The sequence below is a fragment of the Nipponia nippon genome, unplaced genomic scaffold (genome assembly GCF_047370975.1).
Source record: "Nipponia nippon isolate SJK-2023a ecotype South Korea unplaced genomic scaffold, ASM4737097v1 scaffold_4, whole genome shotgun sequence".
NCBI lineage: Eukaryota > Metazoa > Chordata > Aves > Pelecaniformes > Threskiornithidae > Nipponia > Nipponia nippon.
The window spans coordinates 5,802,013-5,814,220 of record NW_028262358.1 but is presented as its reverse complement, the minus strand read 5'-3'; the positions used below and the strand labels follow the sequence as shown (position 1 = coordinate 5,814,220).

At 39.9% G+C, this 12,208-nt stretch overlaps 1 protein-coding gene across 3 annotated transcripts in view; it reads right to left on the bottom strand.

Moving 5' to 3' along the window:
- The window catches only part of PLCB1 (phospholipase C beta 1), a 407,361-nt gene that overhangs the window by 133,973 nt on the left and 261,180 nt on the right, over nt 1–12,208 (bottom strand). For all 3 annotated transcript variants that reach the window (XM_009476210.2, XM_087775450.1, XM_087775451.1), the window contains one exon: nt 10,683–10,849. In XM_009476210.2, the coding sequence (XP_009474485.1) occupies nt 10,683–10,849 (167 nt within the window). The remainder of the gene's footprint in view (nt 1–10,682; nt 10,850–12,208) is intronic.

Genomic DNA, 12,208 nt, shown 5'->3' with positions numbered 1-12,208 from the left:
ATGTTGAGCATCCTATTTATTTATTTTATTAGAAGTCACAGGTTTTTTCAGCCCTTTTCAAACACCCAAGAAAGAAGACCTCTAACCCACAGGGGCTACAGCCTACGAAATGTATGTATTTTTCTCTAGTAGGGCTAGAAAACAGTAAAACACACACATAGGCAGGGAAGATATCAGACACTCAACATCTTCTCTTCCTCAAAATTTAAATATCAGAAACACATTTATTTTAATGGATATTGATTATCTAAATCTCCACAGCAGCTTTATAAACCTCTGCTGTAACAAAGCATGGCCACAGTTCAGAGATTCTCATAAGCAGAGGTGTTGCGTTAAGGAGCACAATTATTGGAACCTGTTATACTGTAAAACAGTGTTTTATTAATTCCAAATAGTGTGTGCATATATATAGCATAGGCCTACGATAACTAACAAAAGCACAAGTATCCAGCATCTTGAATCAAGCACCTCTGTGTTACAGTTCACATTTAACCGGATCCCCAGATGCAGTAACAAGCAGTTTATTACCGGTTATCATCCTCTCTTTTCAGCCACAGATAGCTCTGTCTTTAAACCAAAACAGTTTCTAAAACATTAGCGGACATATATCTACATATCCGAAGAGTTAGTAATTTTTAAGGAGCGGGGGAAAATCCCACTCTGGTGTACATAAGCAAGCGATCTCTCTTACGTCTCAAGACTAAAGCAGGGTGATCAGCATCATCTCCAAGCTGGACTGTGAAGAAATGCTACATCTAAAGTCAGCTAGAAAACCACATGGGACTGTAGCTTATTCCTTGGCAGGCATTTACTTTTCTGCTTTTTTCTTCCTTGTTCCCTGTCCAAATTCAATTTTGCTTAAAAGTGCTGGCCTGAATTGTACAGTCTTTACATCAGCAAGCCTCAGCTACTGTCTTCCAGGTTTTCGTCCAAGAGTGGGGCCTCGGCTATTAAAAACCCCAATGAATCTACATCTTGATGATTTCAGATGACATTGCAAGATAACGCAGAGCGACACAGCAACGTAAAAGACGTTCTTGCAGTGTCAAGGAACTGCCCTCAGGACCCGCTTTCCCACTATAACTACTGTCCACATGCAAACATACCTGCTGCTCTGGACTTCAGCTGAGGTCTGGAACAGGATCCAGGAGAAGGAGGTGGTGGTAAGGGCCCTAGCACCTGGGCAGGTGTCATTAACTACATCAGGACAAATTAAGGCAAACACAGTGAGCTACACCTTAGCCTCCCAGCAGACATCTTAAGCTTGGTGTTTCTGAACACTTTGAGGCCAAATTGCAACCATCTACAAAAATTACTGTGGACAGAAAGGCTGTGGGGTCACAGGGTTTTACAGACACAAGCCCATTCTCCAGCTGCTCTTGACTTTTCAGCACAGATGTAATAAAGAAATCGTTTCTCACAGGATACCCCTTACAGGACACGAGAAGGCAGATAGTTTAGATCCAATTAAATCTGTAAAAACACTACAATATCACCTTCATACTAGCTCCTAGCTAGCAGTGGAATGAGCACTTTAAGAGATGGCAGATTTCTAAGACAGGCAGACAACTAGAGAAGCGGAAAGATTTTAAATCAGGCAGATAAAAATACCATTAATCCCAGCAATACTACAGCTATTTCTGACAGACTTGAAAGAGGGCCACTACTGGAATATGTCACTGTCTTCCCAAACCTCTGAAAAACAGGCTCTTGTAGAATGCCGCCGAGTGATCCTGGGAGATGTAATAATGTTAAATATTGGCTTACTTCCAATTGCTAAGTTGCATTAAAAGACATCTAAAAATACATACTTTTTTTCTCCTAAGCGATACTTCTCTACATAAGCCATTAATGCACTTGCCAAAAAGGCTGTTCTGCAGTATAATGGGAAGAGATAAGAGTAGAGCGTGAGCATGCTACAGGTGGGAAAAAACCTAGGAAAAGCCTTCATCGCGGCTAATATTTTTGCTTCCAGAAACTCTTCCAGTTGAAGAAGAGATTAATATTAAAGAGAAGTGGAAAAAAATAAAGGCATGTCTCTGCAAAGACAGTTCAAATAAACTGAAACGAAGGGACTTCAGTCCCTTTAAAGGGACTTGCTTGTCTGTTCTTTAAACTTGGTTCTGCAGCTGCAGGCACTGCATTCGACAACCCCTTTCATAAACAAATCCAGCTCTATCTTAATAACCATTGCTTTTTTTGCCCTCTTTATTACCTCTGGTAGGCTGTGCCAGAACCATATTGTTAGGAAACTTCTCTTAATTTCCAGCCTAAATTTATTCAAGGCCACTTGATACCTCTGTGTTCTTCTGCCAACATTGTCCTTTAGCTTACCACTTCTTTCTGCCTCCCCAGTGTTTAAACCTGATGTATTTATAGGCAACAGTCATATTCCAGCTAAAGGATATTGTTAGAGTAGATTACATCTGACATTATAAGGGAAACTTCCTCATATGGTCCTTGTATTATAGTAGCGCACATAGTCCAACTATGTTAACAGTCCTGTTATGACAGATACCATACATGCTGAAAGACTCGCAGATCATTGCTAGCTCCTCAAGGCAGAGACTGACTGTCTATTTAGTTGAGTTGACCAAAGGATGAGGCAAAAAACAAACTGGCACACGGAAGGGGATGGCCAAATGTCAGCGAGCTCATTTGTGGCAGAGCCAGGAAAACCACGCTCTTCTGCCACCAGTTATAGATGTCACGCATCTGGATCACAGCAGCCTTCACTCCCTTTGTCCTCACGGGCCCTTTGCAGCTGCAAAGCACTGCATTTGTAGCCGTCATAATGAAGAGGCAAACCCCACAATGTTTATTCGAAGTTTGCCTACATTTGTTTCCTTCAGCACTTGAGTCTATGCTGCTTTATGTTTTCAGAAGTAAACTTTATCTGATATTCATCTTCAAATAATAAATCCTGCTGCTAAAATTGAATACCTCCCTGCGTTCCATAAAAGAGTCAGTAAAACCGCAACAAGCACGAAGAAGCTATTTTACTTTTAGAGTAAGTTTTCTATTTATGGGCTCTGATAGTCTGAGGTGGAGTCAAACACAACACAGGCAGGCAGCAGCAGAAAAATGTTTCTCCGTAACCCTTGAAATGCAGGATTGATGTAAGACTCTCTTTACTTACCTCTGAGCAAAAGCTCCAGCTGACGGGAATGATGCAGCCCCTACATATACTCCAAAACCTCTACTCATGTTGGCTTTGTGGTCCTGTCAACCCAGATTCTTTCACCCATTTTCAATTTTAGGATGTAGGGTTTAAGTCTGCCTGCAGGGTTTGAGCCCGGGGTCCATCAGGTGGTCTGTCAGGTTTCCAGGACGTGGGACAAGAGTCACTGGTATGACCAGCTTCCATATTAGTTAGCGCAGGTCTGGTCTGACCGCTGAACTTACGTTATCATTAGTTTATGCTCTGCAGATATAAATTCCACAACAGGTCTGTCCATGTTACATTCCGCACAGTTTCACTGATACCAGTGGAGCTACTCCTGGTACCAGATACCAGGCCCAAAATGCATTTCTGCTAAGCTCATGCTTCTTTCAAAGTATCCGTATTATACACAGAAGATTAGGAAACTTGCCCTCCCTGGAACCCTAAACATATTTTTGGTATTTGCACTAATTCTAGTGCCAACAGCAAAAACTAACTCTATGCATAAGCACATGGGTCTCAGGTCCAAGCCAGTTCCTATACTTTTAAAATGCAACCAAAGATTAAAAGGTAAAAACTTTTGCTTTTTTACTAAGCCAGATACTACTGTGTCTTTGCTCACTGTTGCAAAATCCATCATTACTAGTCCACATCACTGTTTCATTTTGTTATCAAGTTGTTACAGTTATAAAGGTGACGCACTTTACCTGTAAAGCAGATGCAAATAATCCTCATAATTGAGGAGTCACCATTCTAAAAGATTTTTACAACATTTAGTCTTTTTCTTGAGATGCAGTCTTCCAAACTACTGCAAGATCTGAAATGAATTTTACAGCTTAACTAGTAACTAAAAACCAGGCAACCAAAAAGAAAATACAACGTGTTATAGAAACATATTTTGCAAATTCATTTTGACAAGTATAGTTTCCATTAACTTATTTATGGTAATACATTATTCATACTAACCTTTAATGCATATATATATTTTAAAATAATTTAAAAAAAGGCTTTCTGGCAAGCTACCTAACTTAGCACTTGTTGCTGACAGCATGGGATAGGCTATGACTTTTTTGTGGCTTATAAATTTTAGAGAGTAATAAATTGTGACTGAGATCTATTGTTCTGTCATCATTTGAGAATGAGAAACCACGCTAAGAGCTCTTCTCTTGTACAACTGGAACACTGGAAAGCACTGGAAATCCCAAAGGTAATGGGTTTTTTGGTAAGAATTCTTAATTTCCAACGTTACAGTTAGGAGGCTGAATGATTTCAACCATTTGTAATACTACCTTCCATCTCACTGCACGGTTTATACATCAGAATTTATACTTTAAATATTATTAAATATATCTTAAAAGTGCAGCCACGGTTACACAGTACTTGGTTTTGCCATTAAAATCTGTTGCCTAGGAAATGACCCCCTTCTGCAATCAAAAGACTCCATTGTGTAATTATTCTTAAGCAGTTACTAAAAGGTGAATTTAGTGTGGTGGGATGAAAATGTTTAAAATGTACTGATGTTTAAGGGAGGAAAAACACATCTGTGTTCAAGTGAATACTGCCTCGTGTTAAGGCTGCCATGAGAAAAACACATGTAGTAAATGTATTAAATTAAATATATCTTAATCTAATGTTAATTGCTTAATTTATTTTATTACCTAAGAAAAACCCAGCACAACAACTTCCAATAAACGTGCACTAGCAAAACAGAATTAATACTGGAATTCAAAGAGAGTCATGGAACCAGCTCCCCTACAATCCTTCTAAATACATGTCTAGCTAAAACTGACAGACAGTATTCCCAAATAGGTACAGTTGATAAAATCTGGAGAAGGAAACGCTGTGAAATATAAGAGGAAAACTCTTTTCTTCTGTGCAGATCTCAAGGTTTGGCCCTTTAAAATTAAATAGGCAGAGATATTATCTAAGCAAATGCATACTTAAGAGAAAAAAATTAACATCTTTATGCCATTACTTATCTCAAAGATGCCTTCTAGTAAGTACAATAGGGTGTACAGATCTATTGGCCAGGAAGATCTCCAAAGCACTTCCAGGCTCTATTTTTAAAGCTTATACTACAGTCAAGACAATCTCTCTCAATAAAAACCACTCTAAAAATAATGGCTAATAATAACCTAAGCCTTGTCCTGCTCCCATCACCGAGGATGGTGGGAAGCGTGTATTTTATTGCTACAGCACGGTTCCAGCTTTTTCATGTCTCCTTTCCCCAGCAGGCCTTGGTTTCGTATTCTTCATTGCCAGTCTGGTACATAGGTACAGCTCTTATTGCACGCTTAGCGTCTTTAAGAGACACGGGATGCCCCCAGAGCCAAGACTGTTACTCAGTGGTTTTCCAAACACTTACTGGTTTCAGAGGGAAAGGTTTGAACTGAGACAATGGGATTTGAGCTGTCAAAGCTCCAGGGTCCTTTTGAACTTAGAAACTTTTAGAAATGAATGGCATCATTAAGTCAGGAAGAACCAGCACATTTTTGCAGAATTTGCACCAAATTTAAATGGTAAATTTCACAGAATTCTAAGACCTAGGACTATGGTTCCCAGGAGCCTGGACACTGCAAGCAGAAGCACCTGAAACTCAGCATTGATGTCCCATTTCCCATCCATAATGTGACAAGATCCTGAACAACTTACTTTTATACAAATCTTCTTAGAAATAAAAGCAAATAAGGAAATTCCCAATCAACCACTTGGCAACTGATTTAGTAACACACATCCCATTATCAACCTGGTAAGTTGAAAGGGAATGCATTTTAGTAGTTATGTCAGCCACCCAATGCAAATGCTTTACAGCCTGAAAATACCAAACTACAAGATGCTACTTAACCAGCCCTAACAGCGTGGTTTTGCTGACAGTGAGAGACTGCTCAGCAGTATCAGGAACTTCCTTCTGCTTCCACCTGATAAGGAAACGTGCTATACATAGCACATTAATCTCCTTCCCTGTACGACACAAAGCATTAATCACAACAGCTTGCTTCAACCACAATAAAATACTACTCCACATGCTTAACCTATGTGGATGTCAAGCCTGCGTATCTGTTGATGTTGCAAAAGCTCAATCGCATCCCAGCAATACAATACCTAAAATACTTTAGCGACGAGAAGGAACACGGGCAGCCTTTTTACTCAAAACTGTGCCACCTAAGGCCCTTATCCAGTAAGCACATTGGTATTTGATTTTACCAGGTACCTGAAGAGCCACATTGAAAAAGTTTAAAATATTACATACAGTTCTTGCTTACTGTGTTCAAAATATTATAATTTAGCTGCAACAGGTAGAGAAAAAGGGCTACAATGGCAATCAGAGGAACGGAGAATTGTGAGATGTCAAAAGCATTTGACTGCTGCTGTGAAAGTTGAGAGACAGTGCAACCATTCTTTAGGAATTCATTCAATTAGCTATAAGAGAAGAATAATTGAGTTAAAAGAGAATATTGTTGTACAGTGGATGTGCAGAGATCATGAATACAGTTAGATGTGAAATTAGAAGAAGATATAATCGTCAGACGAGTGACGGTCTAGAACTGTCCACGCAGGGTAGTGGGAGCAAGGAGTCAGGCTGCTGTACAGAGGCACATAGTTTCCGTTTTATGAATTTGGATTTAAATTTTCAAGGAAAAATCCCCAATTCTATTTAATAGAACTTTTTGATGCATAACATTTTATTTGCTAAGAAATTTCACCTCAACAATGTTGGGAAATAGGTAATCATGGGAATTGAACTTCAAGAGAGAATTAATATGATGCTCAAGGAAATGGAGCATAAGAGATTTTATATAACGATCCTCTCTTCCCACACCACCCATAAAGTCAAGCATACGCTTAAGTGATTTACTACATCAAGGCCAGGACGTTCTGCATGTTGCAAACGTGAAACCTTACTCCCACAGCATACATGCTTTTACTCCTTGTGAATTGCAAGTATTCAGTTTAAGTTTGCATCTTGACGTGTGCTACTGCACACAGGAAAAAAAAAAGAAAAATGAGATATATTTTGTCTAACTTTGTGAAAGACGATTATAAATGTAGGCCTTGTGGCCTTATAGAATACTTGAAAAATATGGACATTTGCCACTAACTTTTTCTCAGGCTTTCATAAAAGTCATTTTCTCTGGCTGTTTAAACAAGGACTATGCAGACTTTAAAGTCTGAATGAAACAGAAGAGCTTGTTTCATGAGGATGCTGAACATGAATCCCTTTATTTCTGCGGGACACCTGACCATCAGATAGATTCTTTAATATAGAAATACTACGGAAACAAACATGAAAGCGGACAGACCTTCACCATTTATGTGTATGTTTGTCCCTAACCTCTCTGAAATCTGATGTTATCATAATGAAACAAGATAATGAACAGAGCCGATCAGAAAAGCAGCTTATGGAAACAAAACAATACAATATAAACAAAACAAAACAATATAAACAACACACACTGAGCAGCTGCAAATGTTTGAACTCTAGAACAACCTGAGAAAAGTGATTTAACTAGCACGAAGGCTGGCAATTTGTATCACCTAATTCTTGCAAACAAGCCTTTAAAGTCTCTACCACCACAAAGTACTTCAAATCACTCATTACTCACAAGCAGCAGTTAATCACAACTTCTAAATTTCTTTGTGGTATTTTCTTCTGTTCTGGACCCGTATCTGTAATTTACTTCAAAGGAGTAACTTCTCATTGCCAAGAAAGAACAAATACATATACCATGTTGTCAGATCTTCTGGCTTGCTTCTTGAACCAAAACTCTGCAAAACTGCTCCAAAAGTCCAATTATTTAATTGCATTGCTCTGGTACAACAGCGATGAAGTCACTCTTAGGCCACCTGTAACTCCATTTCCCATCGTGCCATTTATCATGTAATTCTCTCACATCATTCCCTCTGCCTTATGTGCCTTGTTACACTACTCTCTTCCGTTTCTTGGTGTACCCCATTAATCCTTAGGAGTTGTTTAGCTGGGACCTCTTCCAGCTCACTTCGAAACGCAGGAGCGTAAAGGAACATGTGGACAACAACATGTTGTTGAGCCCATCTCTCTTCATGGAGCTGCTGCGTCCCGTTTTCTTTGAGAACTATGTTAGATGAAGGCTTCTACTACCTTCTTACCTATTTTAGCTGCTGGTCTGGGTGCCCTAAAGTTTTTACCTGCTCTTACTATTTTAGCTGGCAGCACTGCGGCCATTCCAAACATCCTACTTCCATCCCTACTTCTCCACTGACTTTGCCGCCGGCAAATAAGGGGACATAAGGAATGCCATCATAAGAAGTTTAGCAGAATATCTGAGCAGGAGAGGTGAGAAGTTAAGGCCAACAAGTTCATGGGTGTATAACAGCGGACCACGTCTAACTGTCGTTTGAACATCCACAGGTCTACTGAAAATAACATCTCTGCTCCCAAGTGAGTATAGTTTCAGTGGCAGAGAAAGTGTCCCTGAAGTATGTCACTTCAGTCTGCCATCCCTGCAATTCAGCCTATGAACAGTCCTTTCCAACAGCAGAAAGCCTGAGTGACAATCCCTTTTACAAAACACCACATTAGAAGGTTAAGTCATTATTTTGAACATGCACTGTTATATTTTGGTGACATTTTACCAACACGCAGCATTTGTTTGCAATTATTCAAGGAGTGTAGGATTGAGCGCACACCTACACTTCATTTAATATACAGTGAGTTGCATTCCCAACTCGGAGCAGATGTACAGAAAATATTGTGTCCCCATGTCATTCCTGATTAGCCAATTCCTGTAATTTTAACACAGTAAGCTCAGGATTTTCCCTGGAGCATGGTTAGCAGCATGTGCCAGTTGCTGCAGCTCAGCTGCCAGACAGGGTGCTATATAAGAGGTGGTGTCTGCAGCACAGAGGTGGCCCGCAGGTTGTGCCAGCTCTGTCCGAGTTTGCTGGACCTCAGTGCACAAGTTTGAAGAGAAAAAAAAAAACACCAACACACACACAAAAGGAATTAACTCTCTGTGACCTGCCTTTCCCTTCTTAAAGTCAGCATTTTCTGTGAGAACTGATTCTGTAAGAGCAATATAAATCATACCCAGGAAGAGAGGCACCTATAGAAGAGCAAGTGCTTGCAGCAAATGTGTGCACCAACGTAAATCAGGGTAAGCTGGAGGTGTCCCACAAATCCTACTTGGAGGGTGCCAGCAAACACCATCACATCACCCTTCTTTCTGAGGTTTGCTTCATGCTTCCCCCTTATTGCTAGTCAGAAGGCGATTTCATTTTGACTTTGGTGTTCTGCTAGCGCACTAGCACACCTCCTTCTAATAAATCCTTTATTTGGTTTATATGAAGTGCCAATATTTGGGTAATAAGAATGATCTTTTAGGTACCAGACTTTCCTGTAGCTGATGTGAAATAAGGTAAGCGCAGAGCAATATTCTAATATTTGCACGGATGAGAGAGGAGGTCACAACATGTTTTCATCTACCCATGCTAGTATTCTCACTGACGTCCAAAGATAGTTTGCATAAGCGTGACAAAGCAGCAGGATTTAACCCTCCATCAAAAGCTCTGAAAACACTAAATTTGATCAGACCAGCAAAATAAGAAGGCTTATGAGAAAAATGACAAGTGTTTTGCCTTGGGATAACACTGATCGTGGCATCGAGAGCCACAGGTTTCCTTCAGGAAGGCATCTGGGTCAGAAGGCTTCCAGGGAGGGGGCAGGAGTGCTTTCAGTTAACCTCCAGACTTTAGGGGAAGATGTCTTTTTGTTGCCTCTGGATCCAAAATCTCTGGACCAAAACAGTTTTTTAGTATCAGATCTGTTTTCCAGGATATTCCTATGCCCCTAAAATTACTAAGGTATAAAGACATTAAAAGCTGGGGTGATCATTAGGATATGTGGATTGGAATAAAACAGGATGCAGACGCAAATTCAATGCTATTTTAAGACTTGTGGTGGTAGCAAAAATGTGCAGAGATTTGAGCAGGAGTTCTCTCACTGGTTTTGGCAAAATGCCCAGTTAAGTCCTGACAACACTCGAGATTTCCAAAAGGGAATTTTCTGTGATTATAGCACGGAACACACTCAGCTACTCTCACATCTTACTTTGTGTACCACTTTATCAGAAGACAGAGGGCTGGACTTACTACTATTATTAAATGATAGAATTATCATCATCTTAGTTTCAATGCCACCAATTGTTTCTTTAAATTTTACATTTCAGATGCCGGTAAATAGTCATTGTGGTAGTAAGGCTTCTGCTGAAGTTTGCATACCACAGCAACTGTTCTAAACTCTCAATTACACATACTGACAACTAAACACTGAAACCAGCCCCATCCTTCCTAAATTGATCCCAACCAAATACATTTAAAAACGAACCACACGATGTCTCACAGGCTTGTACGATCCAAAAGCAGAGAGCTGGAAATGTAATTTGATTCTGAACCAAATTTTGCTTTAGCATGCACTGTAGGATAATTGAGTCACTGTTTCAAATCAGAAACAGAGTACAGCGAGAATATAAAAACCACTGACCTTTCTTTGCTAGATTACTGTTGGGTTCATACTTCTCAATGAGTTGTTGAACTTGTTCTTGTTTTAACGGTGGATAAAGGATTTCATTTAATCGTGGATCACGTTGCTTAAAATTTATAAATTCCATCATCTGATCAACAGTAAGGTATGGTTTGCTCTTGGCACCACTAGAGAAAAATCAAAGCAACAGCAAAGCCATTAAAATAAATTTCCCTGAAATCCTGTTCAACATTCTGTAACTTCCCAGGGAAATGGAAACAAGATTCAAACTACCGTACAACAAAAACATTGTCCCACTGCGTTGCTGGACTAATTTACTTTGCCAGCATGTAACGACAAACATTCTTCATCAAACATCTAGGAGTAAGATTTTTAAAAGCATTCAGCATTATTGACATCAATGGGAAGAATTAGAGCAATGCTAAAAGCTTTTCATTCCTCTGAATTCCTGGAACTAAGCGATTTAAAAAAGTAAAAGAGAAAACGACGTGGAATTCAATCCTGAGCTTGCCACAAACACTCTGCTGGCATTCCTGGCCCAACTATTCAGTTTTACTGCTAAATAACAGCAGCCCTGACTTCATTATTTCAGTATTTGCTTGTTTTTTGGGTTTGTTTGTTGGGGTTTTTTTTATAAACCTGCTAAAAAAAAAAACCTGCTAAAAAATGCTAGGCACTCTGCAAAGCAAGCAAAAAAGATGCCTATTTAGGGAGTTAGTAAAAAAAGCAGAGTTTGGGTACAATTTGTACCCAGAATGGAGACCCGGGAAGCCTCCGAGCCAGGTGACGTGCTTGGGGTTGTCTACCGCACTCAAGGCTGGCCTACTTCTACTCTGCGAGAGAGCAATGGGAAGTCTACTCCGGGTTCAACAGGAGCAAACTAGGCCAAGGCTGCGTTCCTTTGAAACCTCAACCTTAGAGAAAATAAACACAATAGGAGCATGCGAGCACACCCATGTTGCGAAGATACGTTTGCTAATTGCTTTGGTGGTCTTGGGATGTATTTTGGAAATTACTTGCTTTCATATTGCCTCATGTTCTGACTGCATTGATCAGGCTCTGCTGAAACTGGGAAGTACAATGACTTGCTGCGAGAGGTAGAAGCAACACAAGTTATATAGCTTGTAACTGAATGCATGAAATCAGTTGTAGTTGGCTGCTAATTTAATTTCACGGTGTGAATTCATGATGCACAAATCCTAAAAGTTACTGCATTTTTTGCAAGTCCTAATTAAGCTTTTGGGGGTGATTACCCGTATTCTCATGCCTATTGCATGCTGTTACTGCTTATTACTCTTCTTCCTTTGCTTTCATGGAAGCCTAAACTATCCCAATCCATATAGAAAAACAAGACCCAGCAGTTCTGCCCCCCTAGGAACAAACTAGTTTAAAACCCCGGCCATTAGAACTGGAGGCAAAAGCCTAGGAGAGAAGGAACCCTTGATCTGAGGTTAAAAAACAGCCCTGCTTGACATTGAAATCTGTTCTTGGCAATTGCTGCATGGTGCTGTAGCCTAAATAACCTA